At 39.6% G+C, this 27426-nt stretch overlaps 1 protein-coding gene across 2 annotated transcripts in view; it reads left to right on the forward strand.

The window, feature by feature from the left end:
• The first annotated feature begins 8558 nt into the window (after positions 1-8558).
• CHRNA7 (cholinergic receptor nicotinic alpha 7 subunit) overlaps positions 8559-27426 on the forward strand; it is a 112223-nt gene continuing 93355 nt past the window's right edge. For both annotated transcript variants that reach the window (XM_027067879.2, XM_027067880.2), the window contains exons 1-2: positions 8559-8718; positions 8984-9123. In XM_027067879.2, the coding sequence (XP_026923680.1) occupies positions 8673-8718; positions 8984-9123 (186 nt within the window). In that variant the 5' untranslated portion in view covers positions 8559-8672. The remainder of the gene's footprint in view (positions 8719-8983; positions 9124-27426) is intronic.

Genomic DNA, 27426 nt, shown 5'->3' on the forward strand with positions numbered 1-27426 from the left:
TTGGAAATGAGTGAGGACTTTAAGACAAAAGGCAAAAATGACTACATAAGCACTGTACTCCAGTTAATAATGCACACATCTGAAACCTTTCTATACATGTACTGGAATTCAACCAGTAAGTAAGCAGATGACAATGGTTGGAGTCATTTCTCACTATTAGAGTTGGAGGTTGTCCATAGACAATGGGGGATAAGGTTAGAATGATCCATGTGGAATTAGGTTAGAGTTGGAGATGTTAGTGTGAACTTATGTGTGGTTTGCAATAGATACAGATAGGTATGTGTGTATACATGGGTTAGATAAACACCTATGTCCTTCCTCTGACAGTTTCACGAGGCCTAGAAGCAACCTCACCCAGTAGCAACAAGCATGTCCAGTCCTCAGATCTTCAATTCTAATACCATTTTCAATCAAAAGAATCAAGGGATCCTTGGAGAAATGGCTGATTCTAGGACTGGGGCCAGAAATATTATGAGTCTGGAGCATCTTGTAGTGTTAGAAAATATGGGAATGTATGAAAGACTCCACAGGGGAATGTATGAAAGAGTCACAGGAATCAACTGTAAGAACTCCTATTGATCAAAGCTTAAACACTTTGAGCAAGAATATAAATAAAGTCATACTGGATTATAACTCAAGGTATAAAATAAATATCATTGAGTACACTGATATAAATAAGTGGTTGAATAAATAAATAAGTGAGGGAGGAGAGATAAATCATGCAGAAGGATTTAAAATATTTATGTAAATACCTTAAGGAGTACTTAAAATTTATGAGAACACTTTAAGGAGGTTGATCATAACTCCTCATTCCTTATGTGTGGGCTGTGAACACTGACATTCTTCAGTTAAAGAGCACAGTATAGAGAGGGAGGTAAAAAAGAGTAACTTTACAGTACAGAAATCTGACAGTGTGTCAACCCAGGTGATCAAGGTCAACATCAACATTGGTAGGTCATGTTGATAGTATGTATCCTTGATATGATCTGATGAGAATGGCACTTTATCTTTGTAGTCTTCCTCTCCAAACCCACAACCTCAGTTTAATCACAATAAAAACATCAACAAACCCTAACTGAAGGGCAGTCTGCAAAATAGCAGAACAGTACTCCTCAAAACTATCAAGCTCAGTGAAAACCAGACATGACTGAAAAACTATCCTGACCAAAAGAAGCTCAAGAAGACATGATATCTCAATGTGATGCTGTGTCTCACATAAAATCTTGGAACATAAAGACAGGAGGTAAAAACTAAGAAAATCTTAATCTTTAAAGTATGGTCTTGGGGCGCCTGGGTGGCTCAGTTGGTTAAGTGCCCGACTCTTAGTTTTACTTCAGGTCATGATCTCATGGTTCATGGGATCAAGCCCTGCATCAGGCTCCATGCTGACAGTGTGGAGCCTGCTTGGGATTCTCTCTCTTCCTCTCCCCCTCCCCCTCCCCTCCCCCCCCCTCCTCCTCCTCCTCCTCCTCCTCCTCCTCCTCCTCCTTCTTCTTCTTCTTCTTCTTCTTCTTCTTCTCTCTTTCCCTCTCTCTCTCTTTCTCTCTCTCTGTCTCACTCAAAATAATTTAATAAACTTAAAAAATAAAGTATGGTCTTTAGTTAATAATAATGCATCAGTATTCTTTCATTAGTTGGAAAAACATTTACTAATGTTGGATGTTAACAATAGTGGATACTGGGTATTGAATATGAGAATTCTCTGTACTATCTCCACAATCTTCTTAAAAGCTAAAATTTTTCTAAATTTAAAAGTTTACTGAAACACAATGACAAAAACATAATATTTGCTATATGCTTTTAGAAGATGAACTTAGATTTAGAAGATGAAATTAGATTAAAGTAGCTTCCTTTAATCCTAGGTTGGTTATTTGTCAATTATAAATAAGAATTGAATTTTATTCAATATATGTTGACATGATATTTTTGTTGGCCTGTTAACATAGTAATGAGTACAGGAATACCTCATTTTATTGTGCTGTGCACATTTTTTTTTCTTATACACTGAAGGTTTGTGGCAACCCTACATTGTGCAGTGCAAGTCTGTTGGAACCATTTTTCCAAAAGCATTTCCTCACTTTGTGTTTCTGTGTTACATTTTGGTAATTCTCACAACATTTTAAACTTTTTTTATTGCTATTTTATTTTAATTGCTGCAATCTCATGATAAAACTTTAATGGATGAGGAGTTGCTGCTTATGGATGAGCAAAGAAAGTGATTTCTTGAGATGGAATCTACTCCTGGTGAAGATGTTGTGAAGATTATTGAAATGACAACAAAGGATTTAGAATATCACATAAAGTTAATTGATAAAGCAGCAGCAGTGTTTGAGATGACTGACTCCAAGTTTGAAAGTTCTACTGTGGGTAAAGTGCTATCAAATAGCACCACATGTTATAGGAGAAATTGTTCGTGAAACGAGAGTCAATGTGTCAAACTTCATTGTTATTTTAGGAAATTACCAGTCACCCCAACTTCAATAAACACCACCATGATCAATCAGTAGCCACAAACATTGAAGCAAAATCCTTCACCAGAAAAATGATTACATTTGCTGAAAGGTCAGATGATGGTTAGCAACTTTTAGCAATCATATTTTTCTTAAATTAAGATGTGAGGGGTGCCTGGTTGGCTGAGTCAGTTGAACATCCAACTTTGGCTCAGGTCATGATCTTGCGGTTAATGAGTTTGAGCCCTGCATCAAGTTCTGTGCTGACAGCTCAGAGCCTGGAGCCTGATTCGGATTCTGTGTCTCTCTCTCTGCCCCTCCCTGGATCATGCTCTGTCTCTCTCTGTTTCAAAAATAAAATAAACATTAAACAATTTTTAAACTAAGGTGTGTACACTAGTTTCTTTTTCTTTCTTTCTTTTTTTTTTTTTTTTTGAATAGTGCTACTGCATACTTAATATACTACGGTATATTGTAAACATAACTTTTACATGCACTGGGAAACCAAAAGATTCATTTGTCTTGCTTTATTATAATATCTGCTTTATTGGGATATTCACTTTACTGTTGTAGTCTGGAATCAAATACGATATATCTCCTAAGTCTGCCTATATCTCGCTTTCCAGGGATACACCTTTTTTACAGACTTTATTGTGTTCTCCCAGATTCATATGTTTAAGTCATAACTCCCTACTATGACTGTATTCGGATATAGGGCTTATAAGATGATAATTAAGGTTAAATGGGGTCATAAAGGCAGGACCCTAATCCGATAGGACTGTGTCCTTAGAAGAAGAGAAAGAAACATCAGACCTGTTTCACTTTCTCTCTGTGTGTGCACAGGGAAAAGGCAGCCATCTACAAGCCAGGAAGAGGCCTAACCAGAAACTCACCCTAATACCTCCTTGATCTTAGACCCCAGCCCCTAGAACTATGAGAAAATAAATTTGTTGGTTAAGCCATCAATACTGGAGTGTTTTGTTATGGTAGCCTGAGCTGACTAATACAATCCTATTTGATGATTATTAATTTTTATGTTTTTTTAATTTGGTTTGCTATTTGCAGTGTGGTTTCTATTTCTAATTCTATAAGCTGTACTGTCCCAAATTTCTTTCTTTTCATAGTACTTAACTAGCTTTAGTAGTTTGGTTTGTTTTTCTATTAGACAAGAAAAAATTAAACATTAATGATGTAATCATTTAACTAAGAAGTTATAATAGAAATAAACTAGAAACATATAGGCATGAAGGAATTTAAAAAGATATGAATTAATGAAAAAATAATCAAGTGCATAATAGCAATTTTAAAAACTAAAATACTAAAATAGAGTAGTTAAGAAAAAAAATAATATAACAAGATAATATCAAGAATGAAGAGTAGGAACCAAATATATATATACATATATATATATGTATATATACGTATATGTATATATATATGTATATATATTTCATTTATTTAAGAAGAACGTGTTTTCACTAATTGTTGGGTGTGCATGCTTTTATAAATGCTCACCATACCAAATTTCTTAATTTCTTAATGTTTGTCAATCTCCAATATACTTTGTCATTTTGGCCGGTTGGATTTTTTTTTTCAGCAGATTTTGCCTGTTACCTGAATTTGCTGTCTTACAAGGGCCAGAAATGTCCTCTTCAATTATACCCTTTCGCTTCCAAAGTGTTCTTACTACTTAACAGTCATTGATTATTTAGATTTGCATTTAAGTTAATGCTCTTTGTCTCCTTTAAAATCTGTGTTTTATTTTTTTGCTGTTTAATAGTTTCACCAGCTTCACTATCTAATGATGAATCTTTTGTTTACTTAACATGATCGCCACTTTTTTTTTTTAGATTTTATTTTTAAATAATCTCTACTCCCAACATGATGTCTGAACTCATGACCCTAAGATCAAGAGTCACGTGTTCTACCAACAAAGCCAGCCTGGTGCCAGATCATTGCTTATTGTACTTCCTCAATTTGATATTTATATTTTTTTCAGAACTGAAACCTCTTAGTCATTTTATCTTTAAATTTGTTTTTAATGTTTATTCATTTTTGAAAGAGAGAAAGAGATAGAACGATAGGGAGACAGCATGAGGGGGGAGGGGCAGAGAGAGACGGGGACAGAGAATCCAAAGCAGACTCCAGGATCCCAGCTGTCAGCACAGAGCCCAATGCAGGGCTCGAACCTGTGAACTGAGAGATCACAACCTGAGACAAAGTTGGACGCTTACCCAGCTGAGCCACCGAGGCATCTCTTAGTCATTTTTTCTTTAAATAATTTCTCACCTATTCTTTTTATTAATGTTTTTTAGGACTCCTAGTAGATGAGTTCTTATTCTATCCTTCTTATCCCTTAACCTTTCTTATCCAGGTGATTTTCTGGGTACATTTTTCAGCTCTTGCTCCCAGAGTACCAATGCTTTCTTCATCATTAGTCAGTCTCCTCTTTAACACATTTGCTAGATTTTCAATTTTAATTGTTATGGGTTTTTTCCTAGATGCTCGTGTTTTATTTTCTGTTTGTTTCTTTTCCTCCGTGGTTTGTTCTCTCCTTATGCTATTAATTCCTACTTTATCCCCTGTATATCATATTACTGATACTGCTTACCTTTGTCCTCTCTGCCCAGGCACAGATAAAAAGATTGCTTTCCAGCTTCTCTTGCTTGAAGTTGTGATTAAGAGACTTGGCTCTGGCCAGAAAATGTGGGCAGAGATGATACAAGGAACTTTAGTCTTGGTCCAGGTACGCCTCTACTTGTTTGCAGGCTGTGTAAAGGTTGAGGCTCCAGCAGACTTCAATTAGCACATTCCTCCGGTCCCCAGAACACAGTCAATCCAGTTGTTGAAAGGATCTTGTATCTTTAAAAGACTTGAGGAGCTTAGCCACCTAGGGAAGTCACTGGAACTTTTTGATTATGGTATGAGAGAGAAATAAACTTTATAGTGTTATGCCAACAGGATTTGTGGATTATTATTGCAGCTGATATTACTTAATAAGTTTGGCATTTTAAACATACTTATTTTATAGTTTTTTTCCCCAAATCATCCTCTTATCTCATATTGTGGGGTACTAACTTTTTTTGCCTGTGGTCTGTGTACTTTCACTTACTATTGGCTATTGCCTCATAGGGGATGTAGTTTATTTCGGAGTGGGTTTTATATTTTTTAGTTGGAGTTCATTTTCATGAAAGTCATAGTTTTTTTGAGCTCCATGTGTGTAAATTTATAGAAGCTGTTCCCAGAGGGATTCTTGAATTCTAAACCATGTAAGTTGTATACAGTTGGGCACACACCTAAGCACTATGCATTTTTTTCAAAGTTTGTATTTACTTATTTTGAGAGAGACAAAAAGAGAGAGGGAGAGAGAGAGAGAGAGAGAGAGAGCGAGCAGGGGAGGGGCAGAGAGAGAGGAAGACAAAGAATCCCAAGCAGGCTCTGCGCTGACAGCACAGATGAACCCAATGTGGGTCTCGAACCTATGAATCACGAGATCATGACCTGAGCCGAAATAAAGTGTCAGACGTTCAACTGACTGAGCCACCCAGGTGCCCCTGCAATTTTGGGTTTATAAATGTATAGTTACCTTTTCTGCCTATCCAGACTCAAAGCAGAAAACATGTTTCCTCCCATTACCCTTGGTCATGTTTAGGGTTTGCTGGTCTATTTTTACATGAAAGGGGAGATTTTTGCAGGCTCTAGATTTATCTGGATATTTTTGTTCCAGTCCCCCACCTCTCATAGACTCAAGACCAGTTTGCTTCATTGAGGTTTGTTAAAATTTAAGACTCTTATCCTTGGAGCCCATGTCTAGATATGCCTCTCTCCTGGACTATGATAATAGCACCAGCTTGTGAGTAACTATTCTGGGTTTGTTTCTGGTCCCTGCCTTTCTAAGCTCAAGTATGTATTAATTTTCTCTTACATTTTACTTACTATTCATGTTGGGAATGGGAGTGAAAGGGGTACCTGCAGCTCTGTCAGCTCAACTCCCAGAAAGTCCCACTCCTTTCTTTATTTTACAAATGAAAAAACTGAGTCTTATATGGGATGAACACAGCCACACTCACAGACCTATTTACTGGCACAGCACAGACTGAAATTTATTTATCCACACTCATGTTAGCTCTAAATTGTAAACTGAGTGAGTGGATTGTGCTTGTAGGTCCTACAGGCATCTAGCAGAACATAGGACATACATAAAAACTCATTGACTGGTTGTCCCACTAGAAAACAGTTTAATTCTAGGTTTCTGATATTATGGGTACAAGGGACAAAAGAAGTTTTTATGCTTTTAGGAAGGTGATCCCAATGGCCAAACTCAAGGTACATGAATTCCCTTGGCCCCTCTAGGCTCATGTCCCTCTAGAATGGAAGGCTGGGCTTTTAGACACTTTCAGGAAATGTGTTTGAGAGCTAGTGTTGCATTCAGATGACCAGTGGGGATGGCATGCCGGTGAGAATCTCTCTGTTGTGTCCTATGCCCCCTCTATTCTGATATTTTATTTTCTTTCTCTGACTCTTTGCCAGCAGCTGAAACCCTTTAGTTGATTTCTTCAGCAGTGCCAGCTCTGTGGGTATCCAGACTGCCAGATTGCAGAACTCAGGAGCTCGATTAAAGCTAAGAGCATACCTGTCTGCTCACCAGGAAATTCTATTCTGGTGTTCCCTTCTCCTGGCTGGACCCTTCCTTTGTGGCAAGCCCAGGTTGGCTGTCATGTGTATGAACTCTTCCCCAGAAAGAATCAATCTTTCTTTCCTCTAGGACCTTCTCTTAGTTCAAAGCTTACACTCATTATTTGCTTATACATGCATCAGTTAACAGGTGTGAATTTGCTATCAGACACTTCCTTGCAAGACTGTCACATTTCTTTGTTTTTTTCCAAATCAAATAACTGGCTCAGTCACCCATTCCTGCCGCTCCGGTAAATTCAAAGGCAGTCACGTTTTGGTGAGCTTTTCTGGTGTTTTGTTTGTTTGTTTGTTTTTAATGTCATCCAAAAATCCCGTGTCTTATGCAGTGCCCAAATGTGGGCTTTGCCTCTGCCGGTCCAACCTGCCTGAGCTCTTGGTGTAGATCACTTTGGGGCAGCGCCCCCTACGTGGGTGCAGGGAACCTGCTGCACTCAACTTTCTGCAACCTTCTTGCAGAGAGCTAGTGGGACAGAGCTTTCCGCCTCTCTATCCTCACCCCCTTCCTCTTCCAAATCCAAGCCCCCTCCTTAACGTCTAGGACTCGACTTAGCCTCTGACCATTTGACTGATGTTTACTCTGAGCCTCCCCATGTCAATTAACTCTCTCCCGAGTTAAAAAGGAGAAGGAGAAGGAAAAGGAGAAAAGCCTAAATCACACCACCAAGTTTTGGTTGTCTTTCCAGAAAGGGGTGGGAAGTAACTTTTCAATTTTAAATCTCCTTTAAAAGAGAACGAGACACAAAGAGGGTGTCCACTGGGATTGCCATCACACACTTCTGCGGCGTTTCTCCTCCCCTATATAATGTCTTCCAGGCAGAGATTTCCCCTCTTCTCCCAGCACCTAGATGAGAACCTAGATGAGAATCGGACTGGTGATGCCCAGCAAATGGTTGCTGACAGAACACCCTGGCGGGAGGTAGGAGGGGGGCTTCCTCTCATGTCTGTTTTGTCTGGTTGGAGAGACGTCCCAACCTGTGGGAGCCTGGTTCCTAGTCGCTGTCACCCAGCCACTGTCGTAAGGGAGGGGAGGACCCTGGAAGACTGGACCCCAGAATTGTCCCGCTCTCTCTCAAGGACCCGTGCAGCTTCTGTCTGAGAGCAGGAGGGAGCGGAGTGGGGACCAAGGACAAAAGGGAGAGACAAAACCTGGCCTCGGACAGCCCCTGGCTCGGCCGGAGGTGTGATGCGGAGGGACCGGGACAACGGTGGAGACGGAGGCGGGGCGGGGTGCCCTGGCTGTAACCAGTACTCCGGAGCGCACTTCCCACTTATACCAGAGGGCTGCAGTTCCCTGGGCGGCCGCCGAGCCGCCAAGGGCCCCGCTGGCTGGCTGGGGTGGGGGCGGGGGCGGGGGCGGGGCTCGTCACGTGGAGAAGCGCGCGGAGGCGGGCGGGGCGGGGGCGCGCGCTCGGCTCTTTAAAGGCGCGCGAGCCGAACCGGGAGAGGCGGCTCCGCGGCCGCAGGCGCAGGCCCGGGCCGACTAGCGAGACGCTGGGCGCGCCGGCCGCGGCAGCTCAGAGTCCCAACATGCGCCGGTCGGTGTGGCTGGCGCTGGCCGCGTCGCTCTTGCACGGTAAAGCCGCCGGATCTCCCAGTCCTCTACTCCTCCTCCGCGGGATCCCGGGCGCATCCTGGCTGCTCCGTGCGCCCCGCGCCCGGGCCAGGTTTGGGGGCTCGCGCCAGCGAGGGACAGTGGGCGGCGCTGCCGGGGGCTGTCCTGGGAATGAGAGCCCCTTTCGTTTGGGTTGCTTGCTTTGGGCGGTGGGGATCCGCGGGCAGGGGGTGTGGGGTGCACCCCCGGTGGCCTTCCCTAAGCAGCCTGCTGGGCTCTCCCTAAGTGTCCCTGCAAGGCGAGTTCCAGAGGAAGCTCTACAAGGAGCTGGTCAAGAACTACAACCCCTTGGAGAGGCCCGTGGCCAACGACTCGCAGCCGCTCACCGTCTACTTCTCCCTGAGCCTCCTGCAGATCATGGACGTGGTGAGTCCTGGCCCCGGCCACAGGGCTGCCCTCTCCCCACCTTGGGCTCTGAGGGGTCGCGGAAGCATCAGGCGGGGTGGCTTGGCTTGGACGCGCTAGTTGGCTCAGGGTGAGGCGGGCCTGCCCTCTGCTTCCTACCTCAGTTTCCCCATCTGCTGCGTGCCTCAGTTTCCCCACCAATCGAGGAGGAACCCCGTGAAGCATGTTTCACTGCCCCAGCTACTTGTGCATGGGTACTTCAGTCCCACCTTTCCCTCAGCTTAGAAACTCAGGATGAAAGTATCCCCATCCTGAGCCAGAATCAGCAAGAATAAGGTCCAAATGATCACATTTTAGTGCTCCTTATGTGCTAAGCGTTAGCATACAGTCTGTGCCAATTTAGCCATCTCTAGACTTTGCTGGTGCCTGAGGTATGTAATTTCTTTGGGTAGGGGCTTGGCCTTGGGCTTTGTAGTTGGTTAATGTGTCCAGGCAGTTGGCCAGCTGTGAGCATTTACACGCCCCTCACCACAATACCAGTAATGGACTTTCCCTGGCCCCTTACTGGTGAGAGTAGTGCTGGTAGTCCAGCTTTGGGTCCACACCCGAGATGCACTTGTCTGTTCCTTCAGGCACCTGCTCTCAGCCCCATGGGGTTTTTTCTTTGTGGACTTGCTAGTGCTCATTTCAGTGGACAAATCTGTATCATATGTACGACAAGTTCTTTTTTGCTCTTCTAGGCTGCTCTGAAGGTTCAGTTTTCATTGTTATATCCTTCATACAATACAAATATTTTACAAAAGCGTTTCATTGTTAAAAATGGGTTTCTGTGCGGTGTCTGTACAAGGCATCAGATTCTGTTCTGGGGCACATGAGGATAAGAGTGGGACACAGGGATGGTGGTGTTCAGGGAGGAAAGAGGTGTGCAAATGGCCTAAGTTCCACACAGAAAGTGCTAAGAGCCACCAGAGAGGTTCAGATAAGTGGTGTAAGAAGACATGTGATATTTCATAATTTTACAAAGAGTACCCACACTACCACACTGATGCGTGCTGCATCACTTAACCTAGTTAGAATTGCCACAATGAATGCCTTCCTCTCCCATACTACACCTGTGTTAAATGTGTACTTTCTCCTACAGACAGAACTATGCTTTAAAATATTCAATGCATATGTGATGACATGGTCAACTTATCATGAAAGGAGGGCTGTAAAGAAAGACAAGTGCCATCATACAGTTTGCAAAAATTGCTGTTTACAGAGCTCGGATTATAGGAGAGGGGAAAGGATTAAGAGTTGGAGTTAGGGGAAGAGAGACTGAAAAAGAAGCTCTAGCATTGAATGAAGCCAGGTCAGAGAAATCCAAGTACAGAGGCCTTGGGAGGGGCACAAGTCTCTGGGTGTTTGGAGAGGCAAGTACTTTACAGAGCAACTTCTCTTTTACTTCAAGAGGTTCAGGATTTGTACTTGGGAGCCTTGATGGGTTCTGGCTTTGACAGTTTGTGGATGATTGCTATTAGGTAAGTTTTATAAGTGATCGGAGTCTGTACTGTGCATGATAGCATTTCATTGGTCACTGATGAGCTAAATATGTGAATGCACTTTGAGAGACCACAAAGTTAGCACATGACTGTGGTCATTTTCAGTAAAACATACCAAACCAAACAGCACTCCCCACCCCATCCCCTACACACATGATAAAGGACCAGTCAACACACTCCACAGTTGGTGCATGATAGTCTGGGAAGGTGAAACCCACCTCCCACTGTCCCATTTGCCTAGGATTGGCTCCAGCCAGCAAGACAGCCTTACCATGGGTATGCTACACAGTTGCCTCTCTTGAGTGGTCCTTGTGCTGGCTGGATGGTATGTGAAGTTACAGTGGCTACTTAGCCAAGGAATAGGAACAGTGAGCAAGTGAAGCTGTCCTCCTAAGGCTGGCCATCTCTTTTGGAGAGGAGACCACTCACTGAGCAGCTGCAAGCCTTTCTGAGTGCTTTTGACTCTTTAAGAGACCCTTAAGGGATCAGGTTATATAAGGGATTTGGGGGTCTTATGAGAAGTTTAGGCATAAACTTGAGTTACACAATGTGACAAATAATAAAACACAAACTTGTGTCAAGTTAGGAAGTTTAAAAAAAAAACAAAAATCATGAATACTGGATATCATCATCATTACAGTATTAGAGAAACACATGAAGACAGCCATTAGCAGTGTGAGGTAATGGGAAGGTGGGAGGGGAAAAAGCCTTGATCTCACCTTGGCTGTCCAGCCATGACCCCATTGAACTTCCTAGGCAGGCAATGCTGCTAGCTCATGGTGTGGCCTTGAACAGATTTCTTTACCTCTTTAATCCCTGTTTCTTCATGTGTATAATGAGAATGGTAATACCCACTTCACTAGGTTTCAAGAGGATTAAATAAGAAAAAGTGCTTGACATACGCTAGTGATTCACTGAAGGTTTGCTCAATCTTAATTATGTAGCTACTCAACTCAGAGATTGGGAAGTTGATGCCTAGAAAGCTGTGGTCACTTGCCCAAAGTTGCTCATTGGTTAGAGGCAGGGCTGCAAGGAAAACCCACATCTGACTTGCAAGTTCTTTGCATCTCTTGCCTCCTTTAGAATTGATAACTACTTTTGCAGAATAGTTAGCTTGATTTATTTAAACTGGCTGAACTGTAACTGATTGAGTGTGACTGTCCTGAGATCCTAGGTGAAAAGGAAGTCTCTGTATCAGAAGTAATGAAATATGCAAACATTTGTATTCCAGTTGGAATTGACTCTGCCTGGTTTTGAAGCAGGGCTCTTCAGCTGGAATCTTAGCACCGTGGACAGAGACACAGTGGCTCTCATAAGGGATTCATGTGACAGTCTTGACTGGTGCAAAATTCTCTTTATAAATCTGGTAACAGGGGTCATTTATGCACTCTGACTGAGCTGTTCTAGAGACCATTATCCCTCCCCCTAAGTCTTGCTTTGTTCCCCTTTTTGCCAGCAGAGGTTTCCTGGATGGAATGATGGAGAGTTGGCATATGATGTTGCATATCTTATTTTCATGAAAGATCATTTCTCTTTCACCAATTTATTCCACACATATTTACTGAACTTGTTTTTGTGAACATTACTTGATTCAGAGGATTCATAAATGAATAAGGGATGGTTTCTACTTTTAAAACTCCTCACAATCTGGCTGGGGAGACTGACATGGAGATCCAAGACTACGACGTGTGTAATTTAACATACATGCCTATACAAAGTGCTACAAATACACATAGGAGAAAACATTTATTTCCAGCTAGCATGGCTGGGAATGGTTTCAAAGCGGAGGTAGTTATATTTCTAAAAATGAGTAGGAATTTGACAGTTGGAGAAAGTAGGAGAGACTTTCCAGGTGATGGGGGCAGGGTGAGGAAAGACAGAGATTTTGGTGGAGGGCAGCATACCTTCAGCAAGATGGGTTCTATGAAGCACTGTCTCCTGGTAAACCTTCACTACAAGTTTTACTGCAAGACTTCTTAGAATATTGAATGTCCTTATGTTTATTGAGAATTTCTAAAAGAGGGATATAGCATTGACCAAACTACTAATTTTTCTTTACAGACTCTTTTGTAAGAATTATGTTCTAGAAACACACCTTGCAGGGTGAAGGATAGGATTATTTTTTTGGTAGGATTATGAGTTGAGTTCAGAGACAGGAGGGGAATAGAGTGTAATGTGTCGTGTATGCTTTTGCAGAGTTGAGCTTTTGCCCTCGTCTGGGTATCTCAGAGGGCATGAGGAGGCAGTGAGCCAGGGGATTTGTGAAGCTGCAAGATCAGCTTGCCATAGCATATTTTCCTAGAAATGGAAACAATCCAAACTGTGATATTTGTATTAAATCCAACAAGTATAAATTATAGATTAGACTGAAAAAAAAGATGCACACATTTTTAAAGACAAAGCATGTGTTTTCAAAGGGATTGTTTTACCTGCTGTGGTCTGTTCTAGCTATTTAATAGGCTCCTTGGTGAAGTGCTAGGTGTAGAGTGGGAAGGCCTGGTGGATTTTTAAGGAGAGGAGGGATGTAACCAGATCTGTGTTTATTTAGATAGAGGATGTTGAGGGCAGTATGTGTGCAGAATTGTTTGGAGAGGAGGTGAAGTGTATGTAGGCAAGGGATGAAGAGGTCGAAAAGTGGACAGATTCCAAAGACACTTTGCATAGCCAATCTGTGATGTATAACTGTTTACGTAAACTTCATGTAGCTACATAGATAAATTTGTTATGTAAAAGTGCCTGAGTTATTCCTAAATGCATACTCTGACTCACAGAGTTTATTAATTTACTTCGTGGGTTTGTAACTGGGCTGCGAATGAGATAAGACACAAGAAATCATTTTGAAGTGTTGCAAATGCAGGGTTCTAAACTGCCAACAGTTTCCATAATATTTCTCCTTTATTTGTGCCATTTAGTCATTCACCTGTATGCATACATCTTAAGGCCATTCTAAGTGTTGATTTGCATAAAATAAATGTGCACAGTTATGAAAGCCTGTCCAGAAGGCAAAGTATTTAAAATGAGTAATGTGAATCAACACATAATTATTATACAATGTAAAACACATAATTATGCACAAATGATTTTTGGTATTTTATAGATTTTACTTTTAGATTCAGCCTTTTAGAAGCGTTAGTCACAAGACAGTTGAACTAAGTGGTCATGCATTTGGGGTTTGCTGCTACCAGTGGCGGGCATGGTTGTGGAGCCTGATATCCTAAGGGCTTGTGTGTTACCTGACACATCCTCACGGGGCCTTTGCTTTTTCCAGGCTTAGAATTTTTCATCTACCAGCCACTATTTAAAATGCTATAACTCTAACTTAATGTTATCAAATATTAACTGTAAAAATTGTACATCTTGAACATCATGTGTGAAGAAAACCCAGTGTTCAATTAAGTATCCTAATGTTTGTAGACATATTTCTTAAAACTACAAAGGTAATATATATTTTGTGTAGGAAACAAACAAACAAAAAGGCCCGAGGGGAAAATCATCACCCAAATTACCATTACTCAAGCCATTCTGGTGTAGTTCATGGTCTCTTTTCTCTATAGAGTGTGTAGAGAAATATTTAAAAATTAAAAGTTTCCTAGGTAACTCATTTGGTGAAACATCAGACTCTCAATTTCAGCTTATGTCATGATCTCATCATTCATGAGTATGAGCCCCACATCAGGCTTAGTGCTGGGGATAGAATCTGCTTAAGGTAACCTCTCTCCCCCTGTCCCTCTGCCCCTCCCCTGCTTGTGCATGCACTGCACACATGCTCTCTCTCTCTCTATCAAAAAAAAAGTGGGGGCTCCTGGGTGGCTCAGTTGGTTAATCATCTAACTCTTCTCCTCCCCCCTCTCAAAAATAAACTTAAAAAAAAGTGTATAACCCCATTACAACACCTTAAACCATATTAACAGGCATCAATTTTAAAGTGATGCAAAGAAAGCCCAGGGTCCCCCAACTTCTCCACCATATTAACTCCTCCCCCCAATATGCCATGTAGTAAACAAATACGAGTTTTAAAATAAAATCAAATTCATTTTCCACTATCCTGCATTTCTCACATTAGTGCATGTTCAATCTCTGTCCCTCTTTTTATTTTAGAAATCGTTTAAAAAGTGTATATTGAAATGATTCATGATGTGACTTTTAAGTTACATGAAATGATTCATGATGTTGTTTCTAAACCTGGTTGCCTTTTTATTTTGTCCCAGTGCATATGAAGAATTGTAGGTATACTTTGAGGGTCTTGAGGATACTATCTTTATCAACTTTCATGTTTGTTTCTGGCCGACATCTGGGTCATGGCACCAGCACAAGCACAAACTGCCTTAATCCAGTTAATCATTGAGATGATGAGGGCCTGGACTTCCATCCCTGTAAGGGCTGCTCTGCTGTTTATTTTTGCTTATACATACCTAGATATAAATATAAAGAATTTGCTAGAGTCTTCTTTCTTTTCAGTGGAACTTGAACTCCTGTTTGGTTCCCCTAGCTCTCAAGTCTGTCAAGATGTGCTTAATTTTTTGGTCTTTTAGGCATTGTTTCAGGAATCATCAAATGGTTCCCAAAAGGTGCCCCAAACTCTGTTATCTACCCAGGGCTTCCCTCTCCTTCTGGATCTTGGTGCTGCAATTTCTCATTGCTCTATTAATTTCTCTGGTGTTTTTATGCATGTGATCATTGCATTTTCCATCCTAATTGTTCTAACTGGAGGATTCGTGAGAACCACTTTGTTCATCATTGATGGTAGCAGAATTGAAATTCTAAATTAAGGCATGTTTACAATGCATCCTTATAATTGATCCAGATTTATTATGGTGGAGATTTTATCCCTCTCAAACCTCTTTATGGCTTTGGGACATAAATAAACATACAAATTTTTTAGCTTTATAAACTGAGAAGTATGGACACTTTTACTAAAGGAATCTTTCTTGTAAATGTTGCTTTTCAGGTCTACCACTGAAGGTATTCCCCAAAGGGTTCAGTTTTCTCAGAGTTCCTGATTCATCCTTGACATGCTGTTAAAGGAAGAGAAATAGTCTTGTTATGGAGGGATGCCAACCAAAATCTCTGTTCTCTTATTGATTTATTAGGATTAGGTAGTGTTTTACTCCTCAGAGAAAAGGAGAGTCATTTGGAACCTTCTAATAGCAATTCCCATGGTATTTATTTCAGTAATTTATTGACAGTCAACATCAGCTATAAATCATTTTAGCAAAAACCAAAAACAAACAACTCCCCTAAACCAAAACTATTATAAAAATAATGGGTCTGTGTACTTATTTATGTGTATATAAACACACACACACACACACACACACACACACACACACACACACACATACGTTCTTATCTCTCCTTGTTGAATATTTTCTTTGGGTACCTCTAAATGAGATATCATATAGTATGCTTAAGTTTCCATGAAAAAAAGCTAGAAGTTACAGAAAAATCTAAGGAATCACAGCTCCCAGATTTCCAAAATAATTGGATAAAACTAACATGATATTAAATAAGGAATTGTACAGGGGCGCCTGGGTGGCGCAGTTGGTTAAGCGTCCGACATCAGCCAGGGCGCGATCTCTCGGTCTGTGAGTTCGAGCCCCGCGTCAGGCTCTGGGCTGATGGCTCGGAGCCTGGAGCCTGTTTCCGATTCTGTGTCTCCCTCTCTCTCTCTGCCCCTCCCCCGTTCATGCTCTGTCTCTCTCTGTCCCAAAAATAAATAAAAAACGTTGAAAAAAAATTAAAAAAAAATAAATAAGGAATTGTACAAAAACCCACATTTTGTTTTAAAAGTCACTGAAGGAGAATGGGCTCTGGGAGAGTGTTGGACATGTGCTGACTCCAGGCCCCAAGTCAGGTAGTAGATGAAGGAGCTGATCTGTCCCAGTGACAGGTAGAAGTTGGTAAAGGGGGAGGGAATTGTAACTGTCATAGTTAACAAATGCCATTTGTGTGAGATGATTCTCAAAGTGGGGAATTTACTCCCAGATCATTGTAAAGATTCCTGACTTGGGGTAAAAGAGGTAGTGTCTATATTCCATGGAGAAGGCATATCGATAAAGTAAGAAAATTGCATTTATTTCTCACTGAAAAACCATTAGTATGACACTGAGCACCACGATTTAGTTTTTCCCTTCTCTGGAAGTTTATGCAGGTGGAATAATGCAAGCACATGGTGTGTATTCTTTTGGGTCTGGTTATTTTTGCTCAATTTTATTTTTGTGAGAGTGCATTCAAGTTGTTGCCTATTGTAATTTATTCATCTTTATTGCTATTCTGTTGATGGATATTCGGATTCCAGCTTTTGTCTATTAATAAGAACTCTGCCATGAATATTCCTATTGTACATATATTTTGATGCACATGTGTATGCATTTCTGCCTATCACATGCATATATGTATAGAAATGGACTAAGTCATAAAGTGGCAATATCTTTAAGTTTTCCAAATGAAGCCAAATTGTTTTATTTATTTATTTGTAAGTGTTTATTTTATTTATTTTGAGAGAGAGACGTAGAGAGAGAGAGAGAGAGAGAGAGAGGGAAGAGAGGGGCAGAGAGAGAGAGAGAGAGAGAGAGAGAGAGAGAGAGAATCCCAAGCAGGGTCCACGCTGTTAAGTGCAGAGCCCGATGTAGGGCTTGAACTCATGAACCGTGACATCATGACCAGAGCTGAAATCAAGAGCTGGCTGCTTAGCCCACTGGGCCACCCAAGTGCCCCCAAATGTTTTAAAAAATGGTTATATACCAATTAGTATTCTCACAGAAGTGTATGAAAAATTCTTATTGCTCTACATACTCACCAACTCTTGGTATTTTCAATCTTTTTTATTCACCATTCTGGTGGGTGGGGATTTTATTATTTATTTATTTATTTACATGTTTATTTATTCTGAGAGAGAGAGAAGGAGACAGCATGAGCGGGGGGGGGGGGGAGAGAGAGAGAGAGAGAGAGAGAGAGAGAATCCCAAGCAGGCTCAGTGGGGCTCAACACCATGAAACTTGAGATAATGACTGGAGCTGAGATCAAGAGCCAATCCTTAACCAGCTGAGCCACTCAGGCCCCCTTCTTTGTGATTTTAGTTTATTTTTGAGAGAGAGAGAGAGAGAGACAGAGAGAGACAGAGAGAGATAGAGAGAGACAGAGAAAGCAGGGGAGGGTTTGAGAGAGAGGGAGAGAATCCCAAGCAGGCTCCACAATGTCAGTGCAGAGCCCAATGTAGGGCTCGAACTCACAAACTGAGAGGTCATGACCTGAGCTGAAATCAAGAGTCAGGTGCTTAACAGACTGAGTCACCCTGGCAGAAGTGTCTATTCATGTCTCTTGCCTGTTTTTATCATTTCTATTTTTTTGTTTTGTGTTGTTTTTCCTTTTTGATTTGTATGAGTTATTCTGTATTATGGATATGAGTCCTTAGGCACTTAAATGCTTTTGCAAATATTCCCTCAGACTCTTGGCTTGTCTTTTTGCTCTTTTAATGTTCTTTCTGTCTTTTGTAAATCTTTAATCAAAGTATAATATACTTCTAGAGAGATGCTGTCTTGATGAACAGCAATTCATTATAATGTGGCCCAACTCATGAAACCGTATTTTCTATGTTTAATGCTTATTGTGTCCTATTTAAAAACTCTTTCTTTTTCTCAACATCATGAAGATATTTTCCCATAGAGGCGTTTTGTTGTTCTTGTTTTACCTTTCATATTTTATGTACCATCTACCTAGAATCGATTTTTAGTTGAGCATAGTTTATTTTTTTAATGTTTATTTATTTTATTTTGAGAGAGAGAGAGCGAGAGCAAAAGAGAAAGAGAGAGAGCAGGAGCAGGGGACTAGCAGAGAGAGGGAGAGAGAATTCTAAGCGGGCTCTACACTGTCAGTGCAGAGCCCGATGCGGAACTCCATCCCATGATCCATGAGATCATGACCTGAGCTGAAATCAAGAGTCAGATGCTGCCCAGGTGTCTCTTAATTTAGTATAGTTTAAAGGGTATCACTTTTAAAGTAGTTTTGTGGAAATCTTGACTGATGATTAATTTATTTTGTTTTTTAAAAGATAATTAAAGGATTGTAGTGTATTTGCTGCGTGAATGTTGAACTATATCACACTTGGACATTGTGTATCCACTGTGTCTGCCTTCAGATAGATGTTTCAGTTATTTAATGTGTGTATAATATGGATAAAGTGTATAGGCTGTGACATTTTTAAGTGTTTAAACATGTCAATATGACATACAGCAGTTACAGAGCCAACAGTAAAGGATTTATAAGAAGCCCTAACCCCTAACCCCACATTTCCCATTGCTGTTCATTCCTCAGAGACCTCCAGTGGTCTGTTTCTGGTTATGACTCCTGTTTTAATACTCCATTTATTATTCCTTGATTGATCAACTGTATCCACTTGCTATTGACTTCTTGTTATGACAGGATATGAACTTGGCTCACTCACCACAGCTCCCCCCTTCTACTCTCATACCACTGTTGTCATTTTCACTGATCACTTTTATACCTTCAAAAGACAGTTCTTAAGGCTTTTTTTCATTTCTGTTATCCATAATTGGGTTTCCCTCTCTGTAAGCACTCTAGTTCTGTCCCTACTTTTCTTTAACTCCTTCTGCCTCCATGTTGGTAACCTTTACATTCTCTCTTTTAATCATATTTAATTTCTCTGCAATTTGATTCTGTTTTTTTAAAGCAGTCTTTATGATTTTGTGACAATGTAAACTGTATTGTCTGCAAAGCCATTTTTCTGAGCCTATACTTCCTTCTGTATGGGTCCAATGCTGTGGCTTCTGTGCCATTCAGTGGGGTGGAGTGTATCTGTTGTCTACTGATCCTGGTGTCTGTCAAATTCAAATGTTCTTCTCTTTTTAAATGTTTTGTTTATTTTTATTTTTGAGAGAGAGAGAGAGAGTGAGAGAGAACACACACGCATGAGAGAGCGCGCATGAGCAGGGGAGGGGCAGAGAGAGAGAGAGAGACACAGAATCCAAAGCAGTCTCCAGGCTCTGACCTGTCAGCTCAGAGTCCGATGTGGGGCTCAAACTCCTGAACCATGAAATCATGACCTGAGTCGAAGTCAGATGCTCAACTGACTGAGCCACCCAGGCGCCCCTATTTGTCTTTTTTTATACTCTTTACCAAGTCATATCATACCTTTCTTTTTCTAAATCTTTAGTCATGCAGTTTATTCTGTGGATCCTCCTTTTATTATTCTCTCTGTTCATTATACAGTTGATCACCTTTCTCAAATGATATCAGTTGAAGATTATTGTTCATTTCTTTAGTTAGTTTATGTGTTTTAAACTGGATTATATTATTTCTTCTAAGGTAATTTATTCTTTTTCTTTTAATTTTGCTCATTTATTTATTTGTCTTTCTGTTTATTTTTACGGTTTGTTTGGCAAGCTTTCCTAAAATGACTTCTGATTCTTAGAATTCTTTTTGTATTTTATTTTTTATTTTTATTTTTAAATTTTTTTTTAACTTTTTTAAAATTTATTTTTGAGACAGAGACAGAGCATGAATGGGGGAGGGTCAGAGAGAGGGGAGACACAGAATCTGAAACAGGCTCCAGGCTCTGAGCGGTCAGCACAGAGCCCGATGTGGGCCTTGAACCCACGGACCGCGAGATCATGACCTGAGCCAAAGTCGGCCGCTTAACCGACTGAGCCACCCAGGCACCCCATCTTTTTGTATTTTAAAATTAGGGAAGAGAAGCATTGGTGGAAGTGCTATATTTGAGAGTAGGATTTAGTGTCTTTCAGCTCTGGTTTTAGGGCCTGAGTGAGGACTGTTAAAATTTTTGAGGCCCCTAAATGCCAAAGAGCTGGATGGTTTGCCTCAGGGGCATCTCTTATCACATTAACTTCTTTATTCTCTAATTCATTACTATCCAATAGAAGTATAATGTCGGCTACAGATGTAATTTTAGATTTCCTAGTGGCCACACTTAAAAACATATAGGTGAAATTAATTTTAATAATATATTTTACTTAACCCAATATATCTAAATTATTAACATTTCAACACATAGCAAATGCAGAAACATTGTTAATAAGATGGTTTACACTTCTGGGGGAGGGCAGAGCTGAGTCTTAGAAATCACATGTGTATGTTGCACTCAGCACATTTCAGCAGTGGTCACTTATCAAGGACTCACCTTTTCCTTGCTCCTCCCACCCTGCAGTCAGTCCCCTCTCCAGTATTTAGCAGTGGCTACCTTCACTCTACCTTTGCAGTCACCAAGCCTCCATGCACATGCTGTTTTCCTGTAATGTATTGAAATATTTTTATTTATGATTCCATTTATGATTTAATTCCCATTCTCTTTGTTTGGGGGTTTTTATACCACTTCCCTTCTTTATTTTAATTTCAGTGGTCTTAGAGGGAAAGGGGAAATAAATGGGTATGTTTAGGCTGACATCTCAAAGTGGAAACTTACAGGATATTCTTATCAGCAACTTAGCCAATGGCATAAATATGTTGTTTTGTATTTTTAATCCATTGTTTGATTCACATGTCCATGTTGATACTTCTGTAATACATTTATATTTAAAGGTATCCTTTAAACTGATTGGGCAGTGAACACTTGGGCACAGTTGTTTCTGTCATTTTCTTATATTAGTGCAGTTCCTTGGAATGCTGTATGACCATGTCCTTCAGATGGCATTCTGTGACCTGTTGAATATATGCTTAGTAGGTATTGTCTAAAAAATACAGGTAGAAGTTATAATTTCCTCGTCCTTGGCAACACCCTTGAATTTACCAAGAATGAGATAATAAGCATTTTCACATATGTCTTACATATACAGTTTATTTAAATGTAAATAAATGTTTTCTTTTAAAGTAGCCTCTGTAGAAAGTGATACATTTACTCTAATGAACTACTATATTATCAAATACTTTTGGACTCCTGTTAGGGTTAAAGCACTGTTATTTGAAAATTTTCAGTAGGGAATTTTTAGTTTCAGGATAAGTTTGTTTATGATGAATGACAGGGTGTTTCTTAAAGTGGGGTCTCATGATGAAGATTCATGGCTCCTAAATGAGATGGAAATGGATATTCTGTTCTCTTTCTTTTGGATGCTTATAATCTGATACTGAAGAAAAATCAAAATAAAGTTCTCCAAAGTGTCCTAAGCAACTTAAAATCTTTCTATACTATTTTCAAAGAGAGCCTGTAATGAGATAATGAACTTACTGGTACGTAAGCTTGAAAAATCTTTAGTTTATATTCATACCTTATATATTAAATGAAATGTTTTGTGGGTTTTAAAAATTAATTAATTTAAAAATTAAATGGTTAAAGCTTTTTTTAAAAAAAGTTTTTATTTATATTCCAGTTAGTTAACATACAGTGTTAATATTACTTTCAGGTATACAATATAGTGATTCAACAATTCCATATAACACCCAGTGCTCATCACTACAAGTGTACTCCTTAATCCTCATCACCTACTTAACCCATCCCCAACCCAACTCCCCTCTGGTAACCCTTAGTTTGTTCTCTATAGTTAAGAGTTTGCTTCTTGGTTTTCCTCTCTCTCTTTTTTCCCTTTGCTCATTTGTTTTGTGTCTTAAATTCCACATATGAATGGAATCATATGGTATTTGACTTTCTCTGACTGATTTTGCTCAGCATAATAATCTCTAGTTTCATCCATGTCATTGCAAATGGCAAGATTTCATTATTTTTATGGCTGAATAACATTCCATTGCATATATACACCACTTTTCTTTATCCATTCATCATTTGATGGACACTTGAGCTGTTTCCATAAAATGACTATTGTAAATAGTGCTGCTATAAATATTAGGGTGCCTGTATCCCTTTGAATTAGTACTTTTGTATCCTTTGGATAAAAACCTAGTAGTGCAATTGCTGGATTGAGGGTAGTTCTATTTTTAACATTTTGAGGAGCCTCTATACTGTTTTCCAGAGTGGCTGCATCAGTTTTTTCAGTTTGCATTCCCACCAACAGGGCAAGAAGGTTCCCCTTTCTCGCATCCTTTATAATACCTGATGCTTCTTGATGTTTCTTTCTTGTATTCTTGAGTTTAGCCATTCTGACTGATAATGAAGTGATATCTCATTGTAGTTTTGATTTGCATTTCCCTGACGATCAGTAATGTTGAACATCTTTTCATATGTCTGTTGGCCATCTGGATGTCTTCTTTGTAAAAGTGTCTATTCATGTCTTCTGTCCATTTTTTAATTGGATTGTTTTTTTTGTTTGTTTGTTTGGTTTTTTTTGGGGGGGTTTGAGTTCTTTATATATTTTGGATACTAACCCTTTACCAGGTATGCCATTTGCAAATATCTTCTTCCATTCTTTTGGTTGCCTTTTAGTTTTGTTGATTCCTTCACTGTGCAAAACCTTTTTATTTTGATGAAGTCCCAATAATTTATTTTTTCTTTTCTTTCCCTTGCCTCTGAAGACATATCTAGTAAGATGTTGCTCCAACTAAGGTCAAAGAGATTGCTGCCTGTGTTCTCCCCTAGGATTTTGACGGTTTCCTGTCTCACATTTAGGTTTTTCATCCATTTTGAATTTATTTTTGTGTATGGTATAAGAAAGTGGTCCAATTTCATCTTCTGTGTGTCACTATCCAGTTTTCTCAACAGCATTTGTTGAAGAGACTGTCTTTTTCCCATTGGATGTTTTTTCCTATTTTGTCGAAGATTAATTGACCATATAATCATGGGTTTATTTCTGGGTTTTCTATTCTGTTCCAATGATCTATGTGTGTGTTTCTATGAATTGGCAAAACCTTTACAAATACTTAGTAAAATCCTCAACATTTAAAAACTTCTTTAAAAGGTTTTCTTTTTAAAACTAAAATGTAACTCTTAGATTTTTCATTAAATGTTATAGTTATACTCAGAAAATTATTCCTGAATCACTTACAACAGTATTTTATATTTGCCTCACATATCTGTAGATTGAGGATCAATACAATTCTGAGTGATGAAAACTAAAGAATAACAGGTATGTTGATTAAAAATGGGCAAAGTCCATAGAATCTTGGTATTTGTGAACATTCAGATATTTCTGGTTATTTTTCAGGGGCATATCCTAGAGGCAGTTGGAAGTCAGGAGATAGGTTTTTGGGTTTTTTTGTTGTTTGTTTGTTTGTTTTCTTTTGTTTGTTTTAAGTGACATAAAGAGCCGGCCGTGTAGATAGCTAAAGCAGGAGAATTTATCTAAATTTGTCTTTGAGGCTTCCCTGTTCTTTATATTAGTAGTCATGTGTTTTATTGTTCCAGAATATTGCATCAAGGGCTTTTTTCTCAAAGTCATTAGGCCAAGGAGTTGTATTTTCTGACTTAGGGTCCCAGGAATGAGAGAGGATTTTAAAGCAGCTCTCTGGAAGCTGGAACAGAACTGGAATACAGTCCATAGCCACAGGGAGTTTCTCCTTATTTTATTTCCCTCAGAGGGAGTCAGGACAGTTGGACCCTTCATCTTCTTCCCACGTATGGAGCAATTAATGTAACAGGCATGGCCTTGGATGATCCTTTGTCAGTAACCATTGGGTGTGTATTAAAACAGCAACATACAGATGGCACCTTCATTGCTTATGACAGAGAAAATTAGGGGCAGTGGATTACATGAAAAACTGAAAGGGAATATTCATGATAGCAAATGCGTTTCCTTTCCAGTAGTGGTTTGCACCAGCAGGGAGCAGCTGGTCACTGAAGTCTCTTCACAAACAATCTTTCCACTGGCTTCCTGCATTTTTCCAAATAGCATACCAGATTAGAGAGAAATGCTTATAAAGTGCTTGAAACTTAATCTCAAACAGAGGAAATGAATAGCAAGATGGAATACATGGTGTAGCATTGTGTAGATGGGAAAGATTGCACTGATTTCAGAAATCTATTTTTTTGAAAATGAGTGTCCTTCTGACATTATCATTGTATCTGCCAGGAAATCTGGAAAAGGCTGTGGGTAGGTGGGTAAGACCTGAGGTGGGTAGGATTCAGGGTCTGGTTCCCCTACCTATAAGTAGCTTTGATGGTTTGACTTTGGGTGTATAGCTCAGTGTCTGTATTTGAAAAGAGCTTTAAAATGTCATCATCTGTATGTATATAACTTTAAAGTTTCAAACACTGTCACACACCTTATTTTTGTCTCTTCAGTAATCATGTGAACTACACGTTATATTATTATGGTCATTCTTGTTTAGGCAGAGAAACTTTGGGGTTCGAGCCCAGGTCTTCTCCTTTTTTTTTTTTTTTTTTTTTTTTAATTTGGGGATTTTTAAATAATATATTATGCAATATTGAAGATTTTAAATGGGTGACCAATGAGATTTTATTATCATTTTGAATTATTCTGGGGGATATTTGATATGTTTTATTGCATTGCAGTAAATATTTCTAAATGCTCAAAATGTCGGGTTACCTCCTGTGTCTTTTTGGCATGGTTTCTGTGACCATGGATATTTTCTCTGTTTCTAGCACAAAATAAAATGAGGTGTCACAAGTTCATTGTGTATCTCCCACTCTAGACCTAGATCCCCTTTTATCAAGAAGCCTGTCAGTGGGAAATTGTGTTTGGAAATCACTGATTGACAGTAGGTAATAGAATAAATTCTGACTTGAGTCTACTATATATCTCAGAAAGAGATAACTGAGAAAATGGGAAGTAAGAATAATAAAGAAATGATTAAAAAAAACCTTCTAGAGTTCAAGGAAAACATGAAAACTTAGATGAAAAAGTCACACTGAATACTTCAATTTTAACACGCCAAGTAAAGGAAAAGAAAATCTTTAATTCGTGCAGAACAGGCAAAAATCATTTTGCCAGAGGATGATGGCCAAAATGACATCTGTCATATAGGAGGAAACCTTGGATTTGAGAAGACAATGGGCTATAATGCCAAAGCTTAGATGAGGAACTGATTATTATTATCCCCCAAATCTCTACAAAGTCAAGTAGAAAAGAAAAAAAAAAAGTTTCAAATATGTAAGGATTCAAGGTTTACCACCCACAAATTATTTAAAAGAATTGCTATCCAATGTATTCTAGTTATGCAAAAACAAAAAGCAAACCCTAACCAAACCTTTATAGGTGGGGTATAAGAAATACAAGTAGTCAGAGATAAGAAAAAAAGTCTCATTAAGCCTAATTAAAGTGTCAGGCAACAACAATGCCTGCAATTTTAATAGCAGTCTATAACCCACATCTCTCTTTTGCTCTCTCAATGTATATATGAATGAAAATATTTTTTTTCAAAAATTTAAATAAGCACTATAAGAAAATTATAAAATTTTCAACCTTGAATGGGAAAAATGAAGCAAAGAAACTTGAATATTCCAGTAATATATACAGATGGTTTCAAGAAACACACCAAAAACACTGTGGGGAAAATAGCAACCCATTTTGATGACAGAAACAAGGCCAGTCTTAATCCATAATCACTACTGTGAAATGGGTAGATGCACCTTTAAAAACAGGAAGCCCAGATTCATTTTTCAAAGTTCCAGCTAAATGCCACTTCCAAATTAATTTCAAATTAATCAAATTATGCCACTTTTAAATTAAAACTACTCAGGTACTAATAGATAAAAAGACATAGATAAATATTAGATGGGAAAATGCTGCAACTGGGAGATATAACAGTGGACTCACTATTGTATCTTCCTCTATTGGAGGCTCACTGTGATGGTTAATTTTATGTCAACTTGACTGGGTAAGGGATGCTTAGATAGCTGGTAAAACATTATTTATAGGGATGTATGTGAGGGTGTTTCTGGAAGAGATTAGCATTTGAATCTACAGACTGAGTAAAGAATATCACTTTCATCCATGCTGCTGGGCATCAACCAATTCATTGAGGGCCCTAATGGAACAAAAAGGCAGATGAAGGGTGAATTTGTTCTCCATATTTAAACTGGGACATCCACTTTCTGCCCATGGACATCAGTGCTCCTGGTTCATGGGTTTTCCAACTTCACACTTCTGGAAGGACTTATACTGTTGGCCCCTAGTTCTTGGGCTTTTGGACTCAGACTCAGACTGAATTACACCAAGATCTTTTCTTGTTCTCCAGCTTGCAGACAGCAGGTCATGGGACTTTTTGGCCTTTGTAATTGTGTAAGCCAATTCCTATAATAAATTTCGTGTGTGTGTGTGTGTGTGTGTGTGTGTGTGTGTGTGTCCTATAGTTACTGTTTTTTAGGGGAATGCTGACTAATGCACTCATCAAGGGAGGCCATCTGCAATTGGGCTGGGAGGGAAGGTGGCTTCAGTGAGGTGGGAAGGCATTGAAGCAAGTATTCAAAGTCCACTGGAAGGACAGAGCATACATGTCAAGGGGTGATGGCAGAGCTGTGTACCCTGAGGAGCATTGTGGGCCTTGGGGGCTCTGGATGCTCACTGTGAATTATAACATCAGAGGGATGACAGCAGTAACCAATGTCAGTACCTGGCTCTGGATTTAGTCCTTGCTGCAGCCCTGCAAATGAACTGCTATTCACTGTATTTTGTTAATTGGACACCAAAGTTGGTGTGAGTTCATGGTAATTGTAAAAGTGGAGCTGCCATGTGTTGAGAAACTACAAATGGCTTAAAAACCATTGAGAGCTCAGCAGCCCTTGCATCAGGAGTCATGAAGTGGACTGTACTTACTGCTTCCTTCACCCAGCCCAGACCAGAAGCCAAGTCAAGGCAAGAGAGAAGGGAGGAAAATTGTCTAGGCATTTACCCTGCCTGTAAAGAGCAGTCTGAAATGGTTCCTGGCCTAGTTCAAATGACATTTCTATAAAGAGATTTCCTGG

Source organism: Acinonyx jubatus, chromosome B3, assembly GCF_027475565.1.
Source record: "Acinonyx jubatus isolate Ajub_Pintada_27869175 chromosome B3, VMU_Ajub_asm_v1.0, whole genome shotgun sequence".
Taxonomy (NCBI): Eukaryota; Metazoa; Chordata; class Mammalia; order Carnivora; family Felidae; genus Acinonyx; species Acinonyx jubatus.